The sequence below is a fragment of the Tachypleus tridentatus genome, chromosome 1, assembly GCF_004210375.1.
Source record: "Tachypleus tridentatus isolate NWPU-2018 chromosome 1, ASM421037v1, whole genome shotgun sequence".
NCBI classification, from domain to species: Eukaryota; Metazoa; Arthropoda; class Merostomata; order Xiphosura; family Limulidae; genus Tachypleus; species Tachypleus tridentatus.
The window spans coordinates 81,756,479-81,783,024 of NC_134825.1; the positions used below are offsets into that span (position 1 = coordinate 81,756,479).

Sequence of the window (26,546 nt, forward strand, 5' to 3'; positions counted from 1 at the left end):
TTAAAATATATTTATAAAATCTAATATACACTAAAGTCAAACACGTTTCTTCACTTTTCAGATTTTCGTCTTGCATGAGTAGATAATATTATTAGTATTAATTTCAACAACCTGTAACACTATTATCAAAATCTTAGATACTAATCTTAATAATTACTATTTTATTATACAGTATTTTGGTGCCGTGCCGAGAATAGTTATATTCTGTTAAAACATCAAAAATCATACTTCAACGATATACCTATGGCAGAAGGTGCTTTATTATGCTACAACAAATTGATTTATCACCTTACTTGATTAAAATGTTACGTTCCTGTATCGACAATATCGTAGGAAACATTTTAACAATAAAACATCTTAAAAGTGGTGTTAGAATATAAAGATAAAATACACCGAGAGACTTTCAGTGTAGTAGCACTAAACATTGTCATAAGATGGCGAAATTCTATCAATTATTATTTGCTGACACTCCGTGTAACCTTCATGTTATATTACACTTAAAATGTTAATTCTTCACCTGCAGTACGGGCCAAAAAACGGACGTAACAAAACTGGGGAGGAAGGGCTGTAAACTGATCGTTGGACAGTCGGAGTGAGAGTAGTAGATGGAATAGCCGTGCTATGATTTTGGAGCAGACGAAGAATGTTGCAAGTTGCCATAGTTTCAGCATTGAGCTTTTGTTGTTCCTCCTCGCGGGATTTTTCTCGCTTATGTTTGGTTCGTCGATTTTGAAACCAAACCTTCACCTGATTAAAATCAAACTCTGTTTAGGATCATTAGAAAATAAAATATTTTCAGTGTTAAACATCTTACCTAAGAAAATAAGTTATTCAGCATTCAAGTTCACATCTTCACGTTACAGAAATTTGAATCAGGGTAAATTTGGAATGACCAAAACATGTTTCGAGTTTTTATTTCAGAAAAAACAACAACAAATTTCCAAATTTTTAGGGTTTATGAGTTATTTTTAATTAACCATTCAGCAACCTATGTTAATTTATTTCTGTGAATAATGTGATGGAACAGATTATAGTTTCAGTTTTATCTTTGGTGAAAAAGAAAATAAATTTGCAACATATATAGATATTATAAACATACATTTTTACGACATAAACAAAATTCATTAAAATTAAACAAAATACTCTGCATATTTTAAAAAAGATCCTGGGGTACAAGCTACAACGTGGAATTATAAAATGTATCCTAGGTTTTGTAGGTGACTGAAGAAATAAGACCCACATTGTTGGGGGATACAACGTCTATCATTCTTAACCTCCAATTCGCTAGTCTCACATAAGAAGATTAGAACTTAGGAGAGGGAGATGTGGGTGCTCAAGCCTACAACATCTCACATCTATATCACCCTTCACTGCCTGCAGACAGTTGTGGGAAGGTGACTGCTCTCCCAAGTTAGAATAAGAATAAGAAAAAAGATAAACATAAAGAAGATGGAAAATAAATAAATAAAATAAAAAAATGAAAATAATAAAGAAGGAAAGTAAGGTACTACCATTTGGGGATAAGCAAGATAAAACTTACCTCTTGAAGTTAGCATTCCTGCCCGCATTATGGTAGAGGCACTAATTAACGTGACATTGAACCGTATCAGTAAAGTGATAGTTTACTGTGAGTGTCGTGCTTTTATATGTGGCTCAAGGTATGCATTCGCATGAAGTAGTGCCAAGTTCTTAAATTACATTATTTTTAACTATATATGGATATATAGTTACCATTTCTATTATATCGAAACTCAATACACAGACCTATGAAATTAAAAAAGTGTGTGACAGAAATCTTTATAGGCATAAATATGAACAGAATATGTTTTCAATATGTAACGTATAACGAATAGTTATTTTTATAGAATAATTTTCAGAGTACTAGTCTTTACCTATGTCTACACGTCATGACTAAACCCTTAGTCTACAGTTCCCTGTTTACTCTTCAGCAACATTATCTATCCTCTGTTTCTCCTTAATACACAACTGGAAACTTTATACTATAAAGAACTACCTGCGTTTCGGAAAGACCAAGCCTTTGTGCTAACTTTGTTCTCTCTTTTCCCACAAGGTACTGATTATTTCGAAATTCCTCTTCCAAACTTTGAAGTTGAGCAGAAGAAAAGGTTGTTCTTGCACGTTTTGGTCTATCCAAGTCTAATCCTTTTGGAAACAATAGTTCCTTCACTTGACCGTTTGATCCTGATAAAAAAAAAAAACAATCATTAGCATTCTGAATTTGAATTTAAATGTTAGCGTTACTAAAGGGAAGGTTACTTTATTTAATATCGTGGTTGCTCTGCTCTTGTTTAGAATTTTGTTACTATGTTTTTTTCCTTCCCCGATTTCTAGTTCTGTTAGTTATAATGTCCCCCAATGGATCAGCGGTAACCTTAGAGACTTATGACGCTACAATCCGAGGCTCGTTCGATCGTTGTTGTTGTTTTTTTTTTTTTTAATATCGCGCAAAGCTACATGAGAGCTATCTGCGCTAGCCGTCCCCACTTTAACAGTTTAAGACTAGAGGAAAGGCGGCTAGTCATCGCCACTCACCGCCATCTCTTGGGCTACTTGTTTACCAACGAATAGTAGATTACGATTCGGGCGCTCTAACCAACTGGCCATGCCGGGCCTCCGGGGTTCGAATTCCTGGGGTGGACAGAGTAGAGGTAACTCACTGTGTAACTTTACATTAAGAAAACAACCAACCAGTCATAATTAAATTTGGTGTCAAAACCAGAATTTATGCAACATTTATCTATAACATATAAACTTAAAATTCATGTTGTTTACAGTTCTAATGTGGTTTGACTTTGAAGTTATTCACCTACCTTAAAGGTCGGTCTGTAGTTTCAATAAGTTGACGAAGCAAACATCTCATTGTGTACAGAACAGTTTAATATGTAAACAGGAATGTTCTATTGATTTACCTTTTAAAAACACATCTGCTGTTTTTGAGTCATAACTATTAACAGAGTTATTAAAATATTTTCTTAAACTTGTCATTGATGTAAGGAGAAATTAATTTTAAGCATAAAGCTAAAAAGTTAAGTTTCATAAGGTCAGATGATGGTGTATGGTTGTATTAAAACTGACCCTGACATCTTTTTGTAACATTCTTGTTTTCATAGTACACTTCTTCTGACAGAGTACACTCATAATTCCTTATTTTAGATATTCGAAAGAAATTAAAAATAATTTATATATTAAAACAAGAAGAACAAAAGCTCTAGTGTATACTGTAGACAATAACTATAAATTTACTGGAATAATATGAGATGTTATCTTGTGCGTATTAATAAACTTTACAGAAATAAAGGTTAAACCTAAAAGAGGAAAAAAAAAACAGGAGTGAAAGAGATATTAAAAGTCCTTTCTTAGGTTGTTATTTTGTTTTTGAGCTATATGTGTCTCAAAGGTTATTTTGAAGACCTATCGAACGAAAGGCTCGCTCTTTGATGTCGCTGAACACGCTTTACACTTTCGGTTGTGTCTCATAAAAATAATATCCAATTCTGTTATTTGTTAAAAGGCTCTTATGGTGGTGGATACTAGTGGCTTGTTGTCGTACCTCTTGTTAACAGTTCAAAATTCGGGTCGACTGTACAGTCTCTATAGTACTTTTGCGTAATTGTGTAATTTTTTTTATAGCAAAGCCACATCGGGCTATCTGCTGAGTCCACCGAGGGGAATCGAACCCCTGATTTTAGCGTTGTAAATCCGTAGACTTACCGCTGTACTAGCGGGGGGCTGTACTTTTGCACATAAGATGTTTGGCGTCCAGGATGAAAATACAAATATTATTTTCTTTTCCAGTACATATTTTTGTTGAATTTTTTAAGTTAATTAAGCCTCGAAAGAAAAAAATATTTCGTCTGTGTTAACGCAAATGGAAGTAATTTTAAATCGAACTATACTCTTTTCGCATCTTTTGAACACAGGAACAGACTTGTATGTTTTCTAAGGTAGATTATCATGTCTTATACTGTGACGTGAAAGAAATGAAAACCGAAAACAAAACCAAGTGATGTCTCAGGTGCTGTTTGAAACCACCGACCGTTCAAACAAAGAAGCCTCTCGGCATCATATTTAATTAACATATTTACGTAGACGGTGGGCGCCCTCTGTTATCAACTAGACGATCTAACGTTTGAAATGTCAATCATGATTCCTGTTATCGGCTTTTCAACTTCTCCATTAAGTTTCTTATCATTGTGTTTGAGATGAACAGTTCAGCCTGAGGTAAGAAAAGTGGACTTATTGTTTCAGGGTTCGTAACTCTCTGCTGTTAATAATACTCAACTAATTCTCTGAAAGCCGAGCTTCTTCACAAACATGATGTTTACAGACGTGTTTACACAACGAGAGTACCATTTTAAACCAGTTCTTTCAGAAATATGCTGGAGAGCAGAAGTACTAGTGTTAATTAGCAATACATAATGAAAAACCTACCGAAAAAAAGAACTTTATAACGAAGTTAGGAAGCGGAAATACCCTTTAAAACGTCTTAAGTTTCTTTTATAATTAATTGTTTCAAACCGTATAAACTTTTATGCAAAAACATTTATTACAATTCACATTGTTCATAGCGTAAACGTTTGCTGTTCTATATCATTTAGTTGTCGTACACTTGGTAAGACTATTTAATTTTAAAATTTAACCAGTCTCTCTCTAGTTAATAAAAAGTGTCACAATTTTGATTTACTAAAAGTGTAATTACGTTTTTGTTTTTGATTTAAAAGTTTGGGGTATTTATAGAGTAGAAGTAACTGAAACTAAAACTTATACACACAGCTTCTATTCAATATCTTCTTTATTACTCATAATAAATATAAAAAAACGGGAAGAATAGATTTATGCTTGTATATGCTTTTACCTTTTAAGGCCTTGCTATTGTGTTACTCATACATTCATGAATAATTTCTTATCTATAAATTAATTAACTTCAAGTGCATATGACTTATTGTTTTCTAAACGCAAAGCTGTACAATGGGCCATCTGTACTTTCTTCTTCCTTAGAAACTGAACTCCAAATTTTTATGTTGTAAATCGAATATTTTACCGCTGATCCATCGGGGGCGACAGAGTACACGATCTTTTTCAGTTTCCTTAAGCTCCAGTTTCGTTGCAAAGTTTTGACTTTATTTTATTATGTATTGTACAGATTATTCGAAATATAATTTCATCAAAACTTTCTGGGTATTGTTTCATGAAGACAAAATATTCCACCTACACCACCAAAAAAGAAATAAAGAAAGGAAGCCACACCTTACCATGCAACAATAAGAAAAGTGGAAGCAACACTACATCAAAGTAATAATAACAAATAATAAAAAAAATCTTTTATCTCAGATTACGAGTCGAGTGCCTTTAATCATCAGAAAACAAAGTTCGACAGGCAACATTAACAAAGGAAGAATCAAAATTTTCCCAAACAATAAGAAAAGCATTGCCTGCAACATTTTACAGAAAAATCACTAACAAAACAGAAAGCCACATTTTAACAAGTAATAACTAGAATGAACGAAGCAACACCCAACCAGAAACAACAGGAAATCAGGAGAGATCCAGCACTATATTTAAGTTGTTGTTGTTGTTTTGAATTAAGCACAAAGCTACAAAATGAGCTATCTGTGCTCTGCCCACCACGGGTATCGAAACCCGGATTTTAGCGTTGTAAGTGCATAGACATACCGCTAAGCCACTGGGAGTCTATATTTAAGTAATTATAGCAAATTCAAAGTCACTTCTTTGGTAAACAGCAAGAAGAACAAAACAAAACCGTGAAAACATTCAACCAAACAACGACAGCACTGGAAGAAAAGATGATTTATCAAGCAACAACACAGGAAGAATGGATGGTTTACCGAGTGACAGCAACAAAGGGCCAAAGTAACAACAGTGTTACTAAGAGGCAATAATGAAAAAAATCAACATTGATTTAAGCAACAAAGAACAAAGATAGAATAAAAAGTTAGCTAATAAACAAGAGTACAAGCTGATGCAATATTTTACTAAACAACAATTACACAAGAAAAAGCAACGATTTTCCAATGTACAATAAGAAAGGAGGAAAAGGATTTTTCTAACAATGAAGAAGAAAACAAGCAGTGTTTTAGAAGCAAGAATAAAAAGACCGAAGACATCAACTTATTAAGAAACAAAATCAGATGCAATATTATATTCAAGCAACAATACCAGTGGTAAAATAAAGCAAGGAAATGGCACACAACAATAAAAGAGAAAAAGCAAAATTATTATATCCATGTAATAGTTTTTGGATGAAAGGCTTAGACCATTTTTATAAACAATTTATTCTGAGGGAGCAAATGTTTCAGCTAAATTTAGACATCAGCATTTCTTAAAACGCTCTCTATTTACACCAAAATGGCCGACTTTTTAACATAAACTGAACTGTGTCAGACGTACTAATGTTTAAACGATATGCAATGCTGCACTGCCTTTTGATTTCCTTTTTTAACCGTAGGTTTCTACCAACTGAGGCCGAAATCCTTGTTTTAAATTTCGAAGTGCCTACGACACAGCACGTGAGCACGCGCCTGTCTACCTGTATTCATAATTGATGTAAAAAGAGACGCTCAATAGTGCCAGCCTCCTTCAATCAACTCATCTACCCGTGAAAACTTCTGTCATAAACTTCATCCTTGCGTCCTGATGTCACTAATGTGCTACATTTAACAGATGGGATATTTCGTTATGTGTTTCAGAACTACAGGTTACGTCAGAAGTAAGAGCTAGATTTTATGTTCTAAGTGAAATTTTACGCTTTTGTTCATTGTTCCTTTGTTTTGTCACGCACAGGTTATCGGGTGTTGTTCAGACAGTGGTTTAAAGAATATTTGAAATTCGTTATACAAATAAAACTGTTTATGAATGTAGAATATAGTTACTTAAAGATGCCTAAATTAATGTTTATTTTTCAAAAATCTATTTAAGCTAAGTATATGAACTGGCTAATAGATTTCAATAGAACTACTATTATTCAGTCAGTTTATTGTTAAGCACAAAGTTACACAATGGACCACCTGTTTTGTGCCTACCACTAGTGTCGAAACTTACCTGAACTGTATCTGTTGCTGGGATTGAACTTCATATTTTAGCGTTACAAGCTATTAAGCTAACCAATGAGTCAGCGGATGGCGGATTATGATTTTTTATTCAAGTTAATGATATAATATAAAAAACTTAATATGAAATAAGTACTAAAATTAACAACGCTTTGACTGATAATTTTAATGCAGGATTCAGGGGCTTTTTGCAGTGTATTTCACAAGAGGGGCAATCTTTTCATATGATTCACTATAATATCATCAGTCAAATGAGTAAAATTAATTAATTAAAATAAAGTTTACGCTTTTTTTCAATATCGCACAAAATGACCGCACTTTTTATTATTTTTTTTTATTGCAACAACATGAAGCACTTAACAAATAACTATTTTCTAACAAATATCAAGTCACTGGGTATACTCATGTGTATGCTTATAGTTTTGCAAACTAGTTACTGCTTTTTTAATTTAAATTAGATCAGTAGTTTTAAAACAAATTAAGAGGATAGAAAATCACGCTGAGAATGAATCTCTACAACTGACTCTCGAATTGTCTATCTTTGCCGAGAAGAAACTTAGCAAAACCTTTACAAGGATAAAACTTAAACCTTAAACGTGCCATCACCAGCTCGTGCAATTCTTCGTAGTTGCGGTTTATTCATGGGTGTTTTATGCCATGTGCAGTTACATTTAAGCTATAACATGAAATTAATCTTTTCAGCAGCGTACTATGTGACATCAGTATTACTATTGCAGCAGTATTTAGTTGGAAGAAAACATAAGAGCTGATGGAACTGTCGAGTTAATTGAGAGCCACGGTCAGATATCACAGAAATGTTTGCAAGTTCCACTATAAGGGACCACTGCTCCTCTGCCCAATCGTCGATAAATCGTTGAACTTTGTTTTCTGGAAATATTCGTAAAACAATACTTTTACCATCTTTCCACTAAATTTACCACTAAATTTTGCAAATACGTAGATTCAAGGAATATTACAATTTCTTTCATGATCTCTTCTTATTCTGTGTGCAAATGTGCGGATTAGACGTTTTTAGAAGACTCAAGAATTTCAGTTTGAATATCAGAGGGCGACCTGTGCTTTATTGTATCGCGTATGTTTTTTACTTTGTCATCAATCACTTGTTTCAAATTATCAAGTTTTCCTTCTTCTCCACCATGTCACAGCTCGTTTTATGTTAAAAAAATTTCATAATGTGTGTGTTTTTCTTATTGCAAAACCACACCGTGCTATCTGCTGAGTCCAATGTGTTTGGTAATGTGGAATCTCGGCAACTGAAAACTCAATCAGTGCTGAAGACTTGCACAATTTCATGTTTTTAAAATCTTACTGCTGTAACTCTATCATCATTGTTGTCCACACTCTCATGGATATGTGTCTATCCGTACCTTAAACAGTATTACAGATACAAGGGTCGAGAGATGTTCCGCACCGAGCATTTCTTTTCTCAATACAATTGTTTAGCAAGGCTCTGTTATACATATCTTACTGAATCTGTTATTTTTATTTTCAAATACATCTATATTTACTTTTATTTGGATTAAAGTCATCTGTAACGTTTAAGCTAAATAATGTAAACAGGGTAATATGTTTAACTTAAAATGACAGATTTTAGTGCCACGTCTATAGCAGATTTTTTCTTCTTAATGATTAATGATTAATAAGCATTAATAATAATGCTTATTATTGTGTAACAAATATAAATCTAAGGAATTATATTATAAGAACATAATAATTATTAGATCTACAGCTATACGTATTTCATTAAAAAAATCAGTGATAATTATGGAAAAAGCATTGAAAATTTGGTAACAGTCTTCATTTAAAGATTTAGGAGCCCTGGTGCCCAAATGTATAACTCTATTTTCTAACAAATATCAAGTCACTGGGTATACTCTTGTGTATGCTTATAGTTTTGCAAACTAGTTACTGCTTTTTAATTTAAATGAAGCCAGAAGAGGAGAAGAAAACCCAGTTGATAAAAAGATTACATTTTTAAGTACTTAAATAAACAAAATAATGGAAATAATAAAGAAAGCAGTTATTCCCTCTAAACTGTACACGGTGATTCTTCAAAGTTATTTGTTTATCGGTTTACGACTGACAAACAGTGTTGTGCAAATATTTGACAGAAATAATTCCAGTGTTCTACAACAATACATCTAAGATTAATAACATTGTTTACGTGTTAACAATGGATTCAGGACAATGTCTCACCTTCATGATCACTGACTCTCGCTTTAAAACAAACTAACTTTTGATGTTGTATTCCTGTTCATAAATAAGCATTTTTGCAAAACTTTGGTACTTTGTTGCAAAATTTTGGCGTTACATTGATAAAACATAAGATGCATATGTTGTGAAAAATTATAATTATAAAACTTGAATGCGATAATCAAATGAAGTCGGCCACTAAAATTTATCTAATTTTTATAAACAATCAAAAAGTTTTTTGAACGATGTTTCATTTGCAGGCAATTACTCTAACTCTTTCTTTACATGAATTGAATCATCATATTTTTTGTTTTGTGTTCAGACAAAATTTTTTTCTTCGTATGTCTTTTGTATTTTCAAATCATTTTGAAAATTTTAGCTTGTAATTGACTGAAAAATTTGTTTGACAATTGTTTTATTGAAACAGAAGCAGTTCTGTCTAATGAGACACCAGTTTTATGCAACAAAACGCCGAATGTTTTGCAAAAATGTGTAATTTCTCATTTTGAAAATACAAGCTATAATTTCCAAATTACCTACCTAATTAGTTTGTCACTTTGAAACAAACAAACTTAAAATTGGAAACAAACAAACTTTCAAGATGTCTTCAAAAAGTAAATAAAAAGGTGGACTATTTGAGTGAGACATTGTCCTTTTTTTCTCAAAACCTGGTGAGACATTGTTCGTAGCCCGTTAACAACAGTGTTTAAGGGGATAGTAAACATTACTTACAGAGGGCGAGTAACAATATATATAGGTATCGGTAATAGTTTGAATTTCGCGCAAAGCTACACTAGGGCTATCTGTGCTAGCCGTCGCTAATTTAGCAGTGTAAGACTAGAGGGAAAGCAGCTAGTCATCACCGCCTACCGCCAACTCTTGGGCTACTTTTTACCAACGAACAGTGGGATCGTCACACTATACCACCCCCACGGCTGAAAGGGTGAGCATGTTTGGTGTAACGAGAATTCGAACCCGCGACCCTCACATTACTAGTCGAACATCTTAATCCCCTGGCCATATCGGGCCCTGTTGGTAATGGTATATTATTTGCTTGAACTTAAAATGTGCCTTTTTATTTATTTTCTTATTAAAGTTTGTTTAATTTAATTCGTGTTTTTGATTTGTTTCTCTCTTTCTCTTTTTGAACAGCGTTAACACTTTTAGGTGGCAAGTTCTGATTCACTGTCTTATTCTTACTTTAATTAACATCTATGTTAGTTTGACTCAACAATGTATTCATAGCTTTGACTTTATAAATGTATGTTTAACTACGCTTGAGTTAATTACAACCTGTGGTGTGATGAGTGAGAAAATCTATTTGATATCGATACATATCTGAAGGGCATTACATTCACAGGGCACGACTTTATTTAAACGATATTCAATACCATCATTGTTGAATTGGTAAGTGTGAAAAATATATTTACGATTTGATGTAACATATGTTATTATAAGGGAGTCTTTAAGTGTCAGTATAGATTTTTCTTTCTTGCTTTTGGAATTTTTTTGACAACTTTCTGTTTTTTAAAACTGAATAAGAATGGTCGAGCCTCTGTCACCGCCTTGTTTAAAATATGGAAGCAAATGCAATTGCACTCACTTCATATAACTTACTTTTTGAGAGAAACTTGTATGTTTTCCTCGAATAAAACGTTGATACGGTGAATGTGACTTTTGTTTGATAAAGTCTAACTTGTCTATCTCTCAGTCATATACTACTTAAGCCTACTTAACAAAACTTGTAAACTTTTGGGAGTCAAAGCCGTACTGATCCCTCATTCAACAAATAAGATATTTGTTTACGACAAAGAGTGAATACAGATCGAGAATTTATTCATAGACTAACTGATTATTATCATACCCAAGTCAAATAAAAAGATGCGACAGCGAATTCTAAATACTCTTCGTGACTTTAATAGAAAATATGTTTGATTGATAACGTGCTGATAGTAATAAAACGATTACTCAAGAATCCATTGATGCTTTCACTTCTAGGTCCTTGGTTTTCAAATTTTGTTTCTGTTTTATCCGTTTTCTCTTAAAGTTTAACTTCAGTGCAACTCCCACGAGTGCAAGACGGCGTATAATCGTATTCTCTAATTAACTTGTCTCATCCCAAGTTGGCCATTTCGTGACAAAATTTACAAAGTGTGAGGTCTTGTCAACAAACTTCAAATGGCCTGAAAGGTTGTGCTCAAACCTGTCGTCAGATATTAGATTACGGATCCTGAACTGTCATACCTTTGACTTGAATGTGGTCTAACAGAGCCAAAATTATAGCGCCCCCTGTTAGATGAAAGGATAATTTTATGCTTCCATTAACTGAAATAAAAACAATACCAGCCCATGTGTGGGTGTTGAAATATAAAATGCGAAACTTGTAAACAGGTACGGCTTTAGGGCTTAACTAATGATATTTAATATCGTGCACTAAACAACTGCCTAATTTAATAGATATTTTGTTTGGTTGCTACTTCATGAGTTTTTATGAGATTTTTGAGATATGAATACTCACGATGTATTTTGTATTTCGTTGACAGAAAAGGCAACCAATGTTAACCTCACTTACTGTTAAATTTATGTCGCCCCCCAGTGGCTCAGCGGTGTGCCTGCGAACTTACAACGCTAAATAGCGGGTTTCAATACCCGTGGTGGGCAGAGCACAAATAGCCCACTGTATAGCTTTGTGCTTAATTAAAAAATAACAACATAATTTTATGTCACACACACAAGGAAAACAAAATATAGCACAGAAGTGAAGATACATCACAAAATGAATGTTACTTTGAAACAGTTTGTTTGTTATTAAGCAGAAAGCTACACAAAAGGATATCTATGCTTTGTCCACCACCAGTACCGAAACCCGGTTGCTAGTGGTGTATGTCCGTAGACATATCACTGTGCTCCTGGAGGGTGGTGCAGAAAACACTCTTCTGACCCAATATGTAAAATTTTACAAAAATTATATTTTACAGATAGCATTACAAATTATTTTATTTTTATTGTTACTGAGGTATGTTTCCAATCATATTAAAATTGAATTTTTTTACATTTGATTCTGAAGCAATATTATGTGGATATTGAATATTTTGTTTGTTTGTAGTTAAGCACAAAGCTATGTAATGGGCTACCTGTCCCCTGCCCACTACGAATATCGTTAACTAAGTGACATGATTTCAAGTTGTGTAGTTTATACTGTCGTGCCAAGCGGAAAAATTATGTAACCTAGAAGATGATTGATATCCTGACAATATTGTTTTATTAAAACACGTATGTTTGACAATTTAAAGAACAATTTACATTCGGTTAGGCCCGGCATGGTCAAGCGCGTTAAGGCGTGCAATTCGTAATCCGAGGGTCGCGGGTTCGAATATCTGTCGCACCAAACATGCTCGCCCTTTCAGCCGTGGGGGTGTTATAATGTGACGGTCAATCCCACAATTCGTTAATAAAAGAGTAGCCCAAGAGTTGGCGGTGGGTGGTGATGACTAGCTGCCTTCCCTCTAGTCTTACACTACTAAATTAGGGACGGCTAGGACAAATAGCCCTCGAGTAGCTTTGTGCGAAATTCAAAAAACAAACATAAAACAAACAATATATTTGGTTATGTAAAGAACATTGTGGTTGTTTTGAAAATTCATGCGAAATTACTAAAGGACTATCTGCTTGTAAGTTTGAACTGCTAGACAAGACGAAAGGTAGCGAGTCAATGGTACCCATCGCTAGTATTTGGATTGCGGTAATTGAAAAATTGTGTTTCTGTATGTGTTTAGTTATAGTAAAGCCACATCAGGTTATGTGCTGTCTCTACCGAGGGAAATCGAACCTCTAATTTTAGCGTTGTAAATCCGAAGACCGGGGTACAGTAGGATTCAAACGTTACCCTTATAATGCACCTACACCCTCAAAATGCGTAGAGCGATTTTGCGATAATGGGACGCAAACCAGAGAGATCAGAGCCACAATTTCACACGCTTACAATAGGGCCATGCTATTCAAGATTCATTTATATATATATGTATATATAACGTATAATTCATAGTGTAGTCTAAGTAATAAAGAACACTACCAACTGTTTACATAACATTTGCACCTTTTTCATTCTATATACATCGAATGAATATGTTGACAAAACATCCCCAGTGTTATTGTAGCCTAATAGTATTACTTAAATAGTGATTTCATGTTTTGTTAACTCGATTTTCCTATTGATGTGAGGCCTGGCATGGCCAAGCGCGTAAGGCGTGCGACTAGTAATCTGAGGGTCGCGGGTTCGCGTCCGCGTCGCGCTAAACATGCTCGCACCTTTAAGCCAAGGTTCGTGTCACGATTCCACTAAGCACAATCCAAACTTGTCGTGTGTTATAAGGGTAACAAATCAATTTTATGATTCGGTTCGAAGTCGGACATACCTTTTTTAGCGGCGGATGATGCATGCTCTCAGTTTTCGCTAGGTAAGTAGCTCAAAGTTAGGACTGCTAAACCTGAATCCTATGGTTCTGTAAACTTGGCCGATTAGTCCATGTGTGTATAATATGACGTCAAGATGTAAAATGCCAACACCAAGTGCTGATACTGAAAGTTGTTTTAAACAAATGGAACTATTCTTTGCAGATTCTTGGTATATTTTAAGAAGCACAGATCGTAATCTTAAAAATGCTGCTAATCTAGTTATTTACATATACATTACTAAGGTTAGAATATTTGTATTTGTACACAACGTAATTAATAATAATACGGGAGGGCCCGGCATGGCCAAGCGTGTTAAGGCGTGCGACTCGTAATCTGAGGGTTGCGGGTTCGCATCCCCGTCGTTCCAAACATGCTCGCCCTTTCAGCCGTGGGGGCGTTATAATGTGACGGTTAATCCCACTATTCGTTGGTAAAAAGAGTAGCCCAAGAGTTGGCGGTGGGTGGTGATGACTAGCTGCCTTCCCTCTAGTCTTACACTGCTAAATTAGGAACGGCTAGCACAGATAGCCCTCGAATAGCTTTGTGCGAAATTCAAAAACAAACAAACAATATTAATACGGAGGGTGCTTCTATTTACATGCAAGAAATAAAAACGTTTGTATTTTTATTTGCGAAATTAGCGTCATAAGCCATCTGTGTTTACATAAACGTAGCTTGTGTCATAAAGATATATGTGTTTACATAAACGTAGCTAGTGACATAAAGAAATACGTGTTTACATAAATATAGCTAATGTTATAAAGACATCTATGTTTACATAAACGTAGCGAATCTAATCAAAACATCTGCATTTACATTCACTTAGGTAATGTTGTAAAGAGATAAATGTTTAAATATGTAGCTAATAATAAAAGCAACTAGTGTTGTAGAGACGCTTAGATTTACACAATCGTGGTTAGTTAGTGTTTAAAAACATCCGTATTGAAAATTAGCGGCTTTTATGTTATAAAGACATAGTATTTAAATAAGTGTAACTGATGTTATACAGGGTGTTCGGAAAGTCACTGTGTACTTATATATTTATTAACAGACACGTTTCAATATAAAATACAGGAGGTAAATATAAACAATATTGAAAGTGACTCCCGTTGGCATCAATACAGGCCTGGATCATTCTTACTTTGTTTCCAAACGCCGCTATCAGTTGCTGACTTGAAATAGACTGAATAAAATATGATTACAAAACTGCACAGTGACTTTTGAACACCCTGTATATATGTATATATTACGTGAAAGAATGTCGTTATAATTATATAAATATGTTTGCATTTATATAAACGTTACTACAATTATTTAATTATAATTTTCTCGCAAAGCCACGCAAGGACTATCTGCACAAAGCCGTCCTTAATTTGGAGTTGATAGATTAGAGTGAAGTCAGATTAACAAAGTACTCACCGCTATCACTTAGGCCTCTTTTGTCTGAACGAGAATAATGGGATTTGACTGTCACCCTTATAGTACACTCATGGTCGCAAAGTGCAGTGCGCGTTTATACGGCAATGAAACGCAAACCGTCAACCATTATGTTCACAGTACGACCATACTAACTACTCGGCCACACTCGGACCGTCTAGTGTTATAAAGACACTTCTATATACCTAAACAAATGTAATTAGCCTAATAAGAACAGTTGCATTTATATAATTAATTGAATAAAGATTTTATATTATATACAAATACATGTATTTGTATATTCTCATATATTTTAAGAACATTTGCATTAAAACATATACAATTACTGTTCTAAGAACCCCATACTTACGTGTGCTTCATGTTTTAAATATATTTGATGTTATACACACGTGATTATTACTGTAAAACATTTGCATTTAGAGGTATGTATATAACCAGTGCTATTAATTTTTAATAAATCCGGTAACTAACTGAATATACCACTCTCGCTTATAATGATTAGAATACATTGTTTTGTGAATAGAACTACATTTTCTGATTGATAAGGTCCTATAACATGTTGAACGCCTTCTTAGAAACGCCTTGTACCATGTCGAGAAACATCCTGAGAAATACTCTGTGCCACGTGCAAACTTTCCTGAAATGTTCGCTTTTAACGTGCGTCTGGTAAATGTTATGTCGAATGGAACAAGATCCTAGTACGAATAGGTTTTAAGATATAATGATTCTTAACATATGGTTTATTTAAAATAAGCCTGAACTTATTTACGAAACACCACAAACACTTGATGACTGTAGGAAGTTCTCTCTTTTCGATCAATCTAAGTAATTTTAATATTCCCTTTAGTAAAACTCATATTATATCAATTATAGCGAATAGACAGAAATAATGTTAACGAAAGAACATCAGCCACGAAAAGGAAGACTATAGCAATGACTAGCAATATTTATGGATATCTTCAACGATCTGAAGTCACTGATGACTGGCGATGTATATCCAGAAATATTCAAATATTTACAGTGTTTGTTCTTCTCCATATCCCATTTTAGACGTTTTTATTTTTTTTAATAATTAGCTTGGTATACCTTATTCTTTTCAGGCTCGGCATAGCCAGGTGATCAAGGCATTCGACTCGTAATCCGAGGGTAGTGAGTTCGAATCCCCATCACACCGAACATACTCGTCCTTTTAGCCGTGGGGCGTTATAATGTTACGGTCAATCCCACTATTCGTTGGTAAAAGAGTAGCCCAAGAGTTGGCGGTGGGTGGTAATGACTAGCTGCCTTCTGTCTAGTCTTACACTACTAAATTAGGGACGGCTAGTGCAGAAGCCCTCGAGTAGCTTTGCGCAAAATTAAAAAACACACAAACAAACAATAATTATTTTTCTATAAAAATAAGTCGTCCTTGTTTTCTTTAAATTTTGACTCTCAGCAGTAGCTAATGATTCACTAAGTTCTAACCACCAATATACAGTCCGGCTTGCTGATGTTCAAGGGAAACTAACAAAGCAAGATGTAAGTTGCCAATAAATGTTTGTCCTTTCAAACATAGATAGCAGCATCGAGAGAAAAAAAGTATGTGCATATGGTAAGAAATATTAAAAAGTTTCTCTATTGTTGCGTTCTGTAAATCCTTGTCACATTAAACAATAACAACAGCATAGAACAGACTGATACTCAAGTTATTGTCAAAACTTTAAATGCAGGTAATGCTTTAAATAGTATTTCAAAATATGCACGAAAAAAAGAGAAGTATTGAACACAGATTCTCCGGGTTATAAAACTTACCGCGTGACACTATTCCGATTCTACTGATTTATTCAAAAGCATGTTTCTATATAACAGTATAGCTCAAATAATAATATGGTATCTGCTAAATTGTGATATAGTTTCTGCTTTAGGAAGAGGTATTCAAGTTTTAAGAAATAATTTATGTAATACGTTTTGATTACTTTTTTTTAAACAAAGTTGTATAAAATGAGCAGATGTATTTTGTGTGAAGATGTTTTGAAATTGGCAAAATTTTCTTATGATGTTAAGGATCTACATTCTTTGGTCACGTATCAACATTGTACTTTGTTCACAACATAAAAGAAGGTATTGTGAAAGTTAATTACGCTACGACGTTCTTAAACATACTAAGTATGAATTAGGAGTTGTGTGAAACAAACTGCTGAAGGCAGAAGAACTGGTACAGAGTTGCTATAATGCCTTTCGTATACAGAACAGTGAACAAAGTTTGGATACCATGATAAGGTCTGTAGACCATCTGTCCAATTTTTCAGTTAAAACGAAATATTACCCAACAATAGCAAAAACAGCAATATTATCCACGCATTTATGTGGAATTATAAGGGTAAAGGACAAGAAAGGTCATGAATGTTGTATTACTATTTGACCTCACCTCGCCAAATATATTGAAAAGACGCTAAAAGAAAAACAATTCTTAGAAGATTAAAACAAAAATCCGAAAACAACTCCATTACACAACTTCACTCACCAAACATGTAGCATTTGGGTTTGTTGCACCATCGATCAAACCATTTCTAAAGACTTTCCAGAGACATACTCCAACAGTAGGACTTTGTGATCTTGACGTACTGTTTTACGTCCAAATCCATAAAGTAGAGTGTTCTTGAACTGACGGCTATTCTATACGAACTTGTCAGTAACGATGTCTTTTATAAGGTAAATCAAATGTATTATAAATTTTGTGTGTGAAAGCAAAGAAAAAGAAGAGTATACCAACTATTTTCAGTGATGACGAGACCATTCGTAAAGTATCAGGACTGATTAGGTCAGCTGGTTACCGATAGATGTAGTAGTGGTTTAGGTGTTAATTGCATAAATAACAACTGTTCTAGTGCAAATTAGATTAGGTTCGTTTGTTTCTGGCGGTATAAGTCTGCATACGTACCACTGGGAACGTTAGATAAAGTAAGCAAAATGTAAATTTTGTTTATATAACTTAGAAATCACAATTACTGCAAGGGTTAAAAATACAATATTATTTATGTATTTATTTTTACGATAATTATTTATTATGTTAAGGATTCAGGTATTAGTTTTAAGACTAAGGGTACTATGTTGAGAGCCCATGCTGCTGAAGTAATGTGCTTGCTTCAGATCCTTTAGTTTAGAAACAAGTCGTTACTATGCTTATGTAGAAGCTGCTGGTACAATCTAATAAAATCCTGTTGTGTCTAGATGCAGGAATCATGAAAACGCAGACAGACCACGTTGTCTGACACCAGGAATGTGGTACTATCTTGAAGCAGTACAACGTTTTTTGTGCAAGATGTCAAATGGTTTTGTGAGAATGAATTTATAGAATTCAAGCTACTGGTAAGTCAAACACTTTACTCCGCAATCATTTGAGTACCAGAAGAGAATATAACAAGTTCTTGTACTCAGTAAACACCTTTATGCTGTTAACCCAAGAGTAAGCAGGGGTTGAACGTAAGTTTTCTATCAACAAATGTAAGCTCTCGCTGTGACCTAGAACCTCGGACAGTTTGATTGGACAAAGAATCATCTTTAGATTTATAACCGCAAAAGATATAACTTAAAGCAATACAATTTACACACTACAGCCATGCTGACAGCAGGTATACGTTACAACCCTTTTACAAGCGTAAGGACACAGAGACAATTACACCCCCGCTCCCCCCCCCAAATAAAAAAAAGAAGAGAGAAATGAAGAACTAACTTAAAGCTACAATAGCGAAGGTAAAACTGCAACATATAAACAAAAGGCTAGAAATGTTCATAGAAAGTCAAATTTAATGTTCTTTTAGAGGTAAATGTCCCAATAAGAAGATCGGGACAATTAGAACAAAACAGAAAAACTCAAGCCAGTAATCTATACTGACAACTAATTAATTGATGCTTTCTGTATAAAATGCCACATCAGTAACACGCAATATTTAATTATCAACAATGGTTAAAAATATTATTAGATCCGTTGTAATTTTCACGTACTAAAAGCTAAAGTATAGCTTAGTCTTCGTCTAGAATGTCGATACTTTGGTGTATGAACGTATATCTTATTAAACCGTGATGATACGGTGATGCATCAGCGACTGTGAAAGGAGGTTTAATGCTGAATATAGTTCTGTAGGAATTTACACGAGAAATGCTAAGTTTATTTAAACAAAATTATAATCTTAAGTTTTTTTGTTATATCAAATCCAGAAACGTTATACTTGTTTTAAAAGCTTTTCACGTTTTAGAAATATATTGAAAATCACTAATATGTTAGTTTTCCTATTGATAAACCATATGAAAGACTCATTAAGTATATTTAATCACCAGAAACCTGTGCTTATTGAAAATTCTTAAACTGCTATATTTTAATATTGAAGAATTAAAATAGAAATCTAAATTATTTGCTAATTGAATCTAACATTCTGAGACCAATGAGACAATTGTCTGTAAAATATGAAAACTCTTCAAACTATTACAGAAATGTTGATAAGGGTATCCAATATTTAGGTGATCTTTTAAAATTATTACTGAACAATTTAGAAAACTGATAGAATTTCAGTATTCCAAGAAATGTTTAATCTGATTTGATAACATTCAAGGACTTTTGTATAATTATATAAACATGCAGGAAGTATTACGGTGAGTGAGTGAGTGTTTGGAATTATACACAATGGGCTCTCCGCGCTTTGCCTACCACGGGTATCGAGACCCGGGAAAGTATTAGAAGTGATATCTGTTTACATAAATGTAATTAATGGGATCACAACATTTGTATTTACATACATATAAACAGTGATATAAACACAATTGTACTTTATACGCACACACAGTATTCTAAAACCTTTTTATTCATATTTATGTTAATACACTTAAAATATCTTCTTTGTTCATTTTAATATATTTGACGAAGTTTCTATACACTTTCATAATGGTTAAAACAAATGTTTCGAGAGTTACCTATTGATACAATAGAATGAACTAATACTTATAGATACAAGTATGACACATATTTTATATGCATAACGTGTCCTATACTAAACAGTATTGATAGTTCAGCTGTTGATTTGCCTATCTGTACTTAGGTATCGTAATCCGTGTTAAAACATGTCAGTACTGATAGTGTTTCTAATATACGTGTGTGTGTGTTGCCATAATGCGTTTTTCATTGGCCAAGTGGGTTAAGGAGTTCGACTCGTAATCCGAGGATCGCGGGTTCGAATCCTGGTCGCACCAAACATGCCATGGGGGCGTTATAATGTGACGGTCAATCCCACTATTCGTTGGTAAAATAGTAGCCCAAGAGTTAGCGGTGGGTGGTGATGACTAACTGCCTTCCCTCTAGTCTTACACTGCTAAATTAGGGACGGCTAGTACAGATAGCCCTCGAGTAGCTTTGCGCGAAATTCAAAACAAACAAACAAACAAACAAACAAACATAAACGATAATAAAACTACGAGTAACACAACCTTTCTTTGTGACTAAGTTGAACTTTATACAGATGTGCAGGAGTCCACCACCGCTGTCACACGTGTAATGGCAAGAAATAAAAGATAATTAATTATCCCATTACCTATACTGTATACACGTTTCATGTTGTAGGAACGTTTGCTTACTTATATGAAGTGATCAGTAGTGTTTAATTTCGAGATATTATGTTTACAAAACGCAAAAAGATTTCATAGATTCTTATGTTTGTGAAAAGCAAATAGATTTATCATGAATCACGATTGGGGTTTATAACAGGAATTGCATAAATCCTAATAGAACGCTCGGGCAAAAACCACCTTAACCACTAAAGATTCAGTTCAAACAATATTTTAAAATCTTTACTATTGACTATTGAGGCTGTACACTTATAAAAGAGCACAACAAATAACGAATGTTAGATTTATAAGGAGAAGAAAATCCACTCTAAACAGCCTATTTGTCATTATTATTATTATTCTATTGCCAGTCTACAACAAAATCGTTTTGGTATATTGTACCCAAACTTTTTGTATAATACTAAATAAGGTACTGAGAAGGTGGTAGTGGTAATAAAAAGTCAGTTTGCTTCTTGTATATTTTACGTAAGCTAAGAACATCGCAATTATAGTGCAAACAATGTTGTCATTACCCCCTGAAGTTAACGTTCTTACAGATATGTTGTTTCTTTAAGAAGCTTAAGTACAGGGTGAAACAGGAATTACCAGCCAATAATAGGTTAATATTAATGACTATAACATCTAGAGTAGTCAGTGTTTTTCTACGATACAATCAGTGTCTTTAGGAAGGAAGCGCTTATGTTATGTATGAAGAGTAGATTTAAAAAACAACAACACACAGGGTGATAAAAAAATTATAAAACAAGTGATAAAAAACATTTTGCAAATATAAAATAATGTAAGAATGGAAGTGAAAGAGTTAAAAAAGTGTAATTTTATTACACAGATTCATGTAATAATTTAAAGTGATGTTTTAGACACATGTTTTATTTGAAGAGGCTTTTTCTCTAGTGGCAATTTGTTTTTTCGCACTTAGTGGGGATGTGTCTTAATCTACGCCTATTTCTATGCATTATATGTTGAAATTTAATTACACAAAACTGTAAAAGCTCACTGTCTTTTCTAACAACTATTCATGATAACCTCCAGCCGCAGCTTAACAATTTACATCTCAAATTAATGTGATCAAATAGTGAATAGCTACAGTAAATCATCATGAACTGTATTAGTTAATTAGTTAGTTTCTTGAATTTCGCGTAATGCTACACTAGGACTACGTGCGCTAGCCGTCCTTAATTTAGCAGTGTAAGACTAAATGGAAGGTAGCTAGTCATCACTACCCACCGCCAACTCTTGAGCTACTCTTTTACCAACGAATAATGGGACCGTCATATTATAACACCCCCAAGACTTAAAGGGCGAGCATGTTTGGTGTGACGGCAATTCGAACCTTCGATCCTCAGATTACGAGTCGAGCGCCCTAATCACGTGGCCATGCCAGTCCTATCAGCTGACTGATATGTTTATCATCACTACAATGTATAAAGCTAGCTACCGTATCAAGCAATTCTTTGTCCACAGTTGAGCATGAAAAAGCCAGCAAATAAGGTAAATTAAAAATTTAAAAACCTGCATACTGAAATCATAAAAAGAAGTAAGGAAACAAATGTAATTCTTGGTAACAGCATGGAGCCAAAATAGGGTTCGTAGTTTGAGTTAATAATGTCTACTGTATCTCTAGACTTGTTTGCTTGCTTTATCACTATTCGTATTTGAAGGTTTGTAAATTCCCAATTTTATATTTACCATGTATAGTTTATGTTCATAAAATTCAAATAGCACTGTATAAATTTTTATATTGATAAAACACAGATAACATTGTATAGAATCGCGTGCTTATAAAATCTATAGTGTTTTTTGGGATGTGGTATTAAGAAACGCATATGGATTAACATAGTACCTGATGTCTATAAAACGTAATTTATGTTGTATAAACTCATTTACAAGATATATAGATAGCAGGTTTAGAAACTTTTGTTGATAAATTCGTAAACAGTGTTTACGAGTACTGCCCGTGTTATTTAACCCTCAGCCTACTCTTGACACTTGAACTAACATAATCACGATACATCAAAAACGCCGTTTATATAGTTGAAATTGATAGTGTATGTAATCTAAACTGCCGGAAGCTTTGACGAATCCATAACATTGTTGAATATTTATGATTCCGTTTAATTGTTGCTAATAGCCGCCGTTGAAAGTTTTATTATTAAGTTCAGAGTTTAAATGAAAGGAAATTGTTACTCAGTGAAAAGATAGCCGACTTTTTGTGTATGTTTATTTGTCTTTAATATATTTCAATATGTTAATACAACGAGGTAATAGTTAATTCGTGTTTCCTGTACTGATATAGTTTAATTACAGAATACGTTTGATCATAAAACGTTTGATTCATGAAAAGCCAGGCTTTTTTTTTAATTCAAGTTCGAGTCACACACACACACACACACACCCATATATATATATTTAATTACCATGTTTGATTTTAGCTAAGTACAAAGCTGCACAATGAGCTATCTGTTATATGTCTACCACAGATATCGAAATCCGATTTTTAGCGTTGCAAGTCCGCAGACGTACTGCTGTGCCACTGTCAGACGTATATATATATATATACACGTGTGAATGTAATGTGCATGTAATACACTATATATATATATAAATATCTATATGTCGTGAATACTGTTCTTATATGAATCTGATTTAGTTAAACACAAAGTTACACAGTTGACTGTCTTTTATGTGCCCCTCACCAGTATCGAAACCCGATTTCTAGAGTAATAACTTTTGCTGCTGTTGTCACGTGGAACCCCGCTGGGACAGCGGTAAGTCTACGGACCTTCAACGCTAAAATCAGGGGTTTGAATCCTTTCAGTGGACACAGCAGATAGCCCGATGTGGCTTTGCTGTAAGGAAAACACACACACACTAACTACCACTGGGAGGCCTATTATGAACTTCAAATAACTAATTCCTAATCAAAATTACTATGTCCATTTGCCTTCGAAAAATCTTGGTTTATGTGATGTATATTTATATAAATTGTTCACGTATGAAACCTACAATATGAGCAGTAATTTAACATGTATGTAAATAAAAAACTTTTAGTTTTTATATTTACATAAAAATGTCTTAGACATCATTCTTCTTGTTATTACATTCATGTTAAACTTCAGTAAAGAGGGCATTTTTGGTTACTTTTACAACTATCTAATCAGTATATATTATTAACACAACCTTGGAATAACCGTGGGCTGTATATAGATGTATTGACATAACCTAAGTTCCAATGACAACAGACAGAGAAATAGACAACTTATATTTTACAGTATATATATATATACATACGTACTAATTACCACTGGAATGATAATAAAATCTCACCGTTGAAGATCATGATACACTTTATGAACACGATTATTAGTTCTTTAACTATATTTACAAATATAACACAATGTTATTATCGGTGTTGTTATTTACAAACTTAACCAAGCTTGTTCACCCAAAGTTTCCCACGCATAATTTTACTCAACTTATCTGAAACTAAATCTAAATTAAAGCAAGAATTACTTTCCTTTTCCCGAAACCGATTTACTGAGAAGTTTCAAAAGCGACAAGTTATATGACTTATAACACTTTTAGAACAATCCAGCTCGATCGGACACAATTTTGGAACCATTCTGCTTAGAAAGTTTGATTTTCTGGCACTATTATCTTGTTTGGGTGGTTTCCTTTCGGACAGCAGTTACGGACTTGCAACGTCAAAATCCGGAATTCGATCCTCGGCGGTAGATTTAGCAGACAACCAAGTAAAGGTCGGTTATAAAACAAACTCAGTTCTTTGGTTGCGGACATTTTCGTACACGCTAGTTTAAGGTGCAGTTTTTTCTTATTTACTTAATGCTTTCCTAAATATGGGTTTTAAATTAAGAAGCGTTGTTGTATTTTCGTATTTCATGTCATAGCACTACATAACTGAGGGAACACGTTTGCTAATATTATAATTAAGTTTATAGAACTATAAAACTTAGTTGCTTCTTATATCTATGATCAGGATCTGAACGCTATTCTGAAGTTTAAAACCTACATAATTAAGAGCTTATCTCTATGCTTTTTAGGCAAATATTTATAAGCTTCACTGTAAAAAAATTTAACATATTTGACACAGTTATATAACGTCTGGTTTCTGTGTTGTTGTTTTTTGTTCATGTTTTACAACAGACAAGTTTTTGTACTATGCATTTGTTTAATTTATGATATATATATATATATTCATTCCTCGAATGTCGTGGATCAGTCTACATAAGTAAACGTAGAATTAGTTTCATTAGTTATTATTGTTTTATACTGTTTAATTATTTACTGCCAACTGAGAATAAATAATTTTTATCTTTATGAAGGCGCGATATCTTGTGGTTTTAAAAAATAAAAGGCCACATCTGATTTATCAAAGCTTGGGAAGCATTTTGCTCGCTTTGGTGCATTTCAGTACTAAGAAAAATCCACACAAGTTATTACAAACAATTGTATGTTTTGATTATTATTAAAAGAAACATCAGATCGAAAATAAATCTGACCTTTAAACCGTATAGCTTGACAGTAGTCTGGAATTCTCCTTTCTTCTTCACTTCGGGAATCGCTTGGATCGTCGCGAAATTCACTACTGAAGTCCATTTTTAGTTAGTTTTTGTCCAGTTGAAACTTTCTGATACCTTCAAATGGACAATAAACTAACGAAGTAAATAGACTGTGTTGACAACAAAAGTTTTAAGTTAAACACATTTAAAAATTAAAGCTTTGGTCACTAGTCTTTTGAGATGATAATGTTCGTTTTTCGGAGGTTTACGATTTTGTTTCGACAACTCTGAAATGTAATGAATAAACGTGTTTATCGCTTCAAGCTGTGTTGTTCGTTTAGTCTATCTTTGCTACTTAGCTCTGAAGGATAGTAACAAATTGTTTTCATTCAAGAAAACTTTGTGAAGTTAGTCCCACCCTCAGGACAAGAAGGCGGGACCTGTCTATTTATGATGGCACAAAACAACAAGCTTAGATTATGATTGGTTGAGAGTTACAGCAGAAACTATATTTGTGATGCATACTGAAAATAAGAAATCCCGCCCATGTCTGAGTGTTACATTTTTAGGTAATTGCGTGTAGGTCCATTGTTATCGCTAATATTTTCGATAATAATTATATATATATATATAAATCAAAATACCAAATCATATAAAATATAAAAAAAAATAATACAGAGGTTTCGCTTAGATGAATTTACAAACAATAACTTAGTTTTAAACTTTATTTAAATTTCTCCAATTTAACTTTGCTAGACTTAACGTTAAGATAAACAGCTAGAAAAGTCAATGCCCAGTTTCACCTGGTGATGTATTCGTTTTTAAAACTATTTAATGAGTTTTCTTTGTTTATAATAAAGGAACGAAATAAGTATAGATGTAGTTCACAGTTTTTATGTTTCTCTCCTTGTCTCTTTCTTTGTGAAAAAAAAAGCTTAAAAAGGATTTCCTCTAAATAATGTTAAAATTGTACTTTCATTTCACAGTTCGTTTTATCTCATGAAGCCATCGTCAAAGGTGCATTTCTAAGTTCTCACACGCTACTAAAGTTAATTTTTTTTAATTTTCTTTCAACAAATTTAAATATATATTTTTTCTTCTTCAGAATTATGTATATTATTATGTTTTACTAACTAATTTTCTGTCTTTTGTTGTAAAATAAATTAACGTTGAAGTCGAATTTTGATCACCAAGAATTTAGTGTCAAGAAATGAATCTGTTTTATTTTAATTTATATGCC

At 33.5% G+C, this 26,546-nt stretch overlaps 1 protein-coding gene across 1 annotated transcript; it reads right to left on the minus strand.

The window, feature by feature from the left end:
• LOC143251805 (ventral anterior homeobox 1-like) lies at positions 1 to 25,737 on the minus strand. The gene is made up of 3 exons (XM_076503081.1): positions 25,307 to 25,737; positions 2,015 to 2,202; positions 1 to 747 (listed from the first exon to the last, which is right to left on the minus strand). Exons 1-3 carry the CDS (start codon positions 25,401 to 25,403, stop codon positions 514 to 516), a joined length of 519 nt encoding a protein of 172 aa, XP_076359196.1. The 5' UTR covers positions 25,404 to 25,737; the 3' UTR covers positions 1 to 513.
• Between the last annotated feature and the right edge of the window lie 809 nt (positions 25,738 to 26,546).

What these genes read in the sequence shown, in the direction of transcription:
- LOC143251805 (XM_076503081.1), bottom strand. Translation starts at nt 25,403, where the DNA reads ATGGACTTCAGTAGTGAATTTCGCGACGATCCAAGCGATTCCCGAAGT. An exon ending in TCAAGCTATACGGTTTAAAG is followed by an intron (nt 2,203 to 25,306) that starts GTCAGATTTATT and finishes TTTTTTTATCAG; the next exon opens with GATCAAACGGTCAAGTGAAG. An exon ending in TTGGTCTTTCCGAAACGCAG is followed by an intron (nt 748 to 2,014) that starts GTAGTTCTTTAT and finishes GATTTTAATCAG; the next exon opens with GTGAAGGTTTGGTTTCAAAA.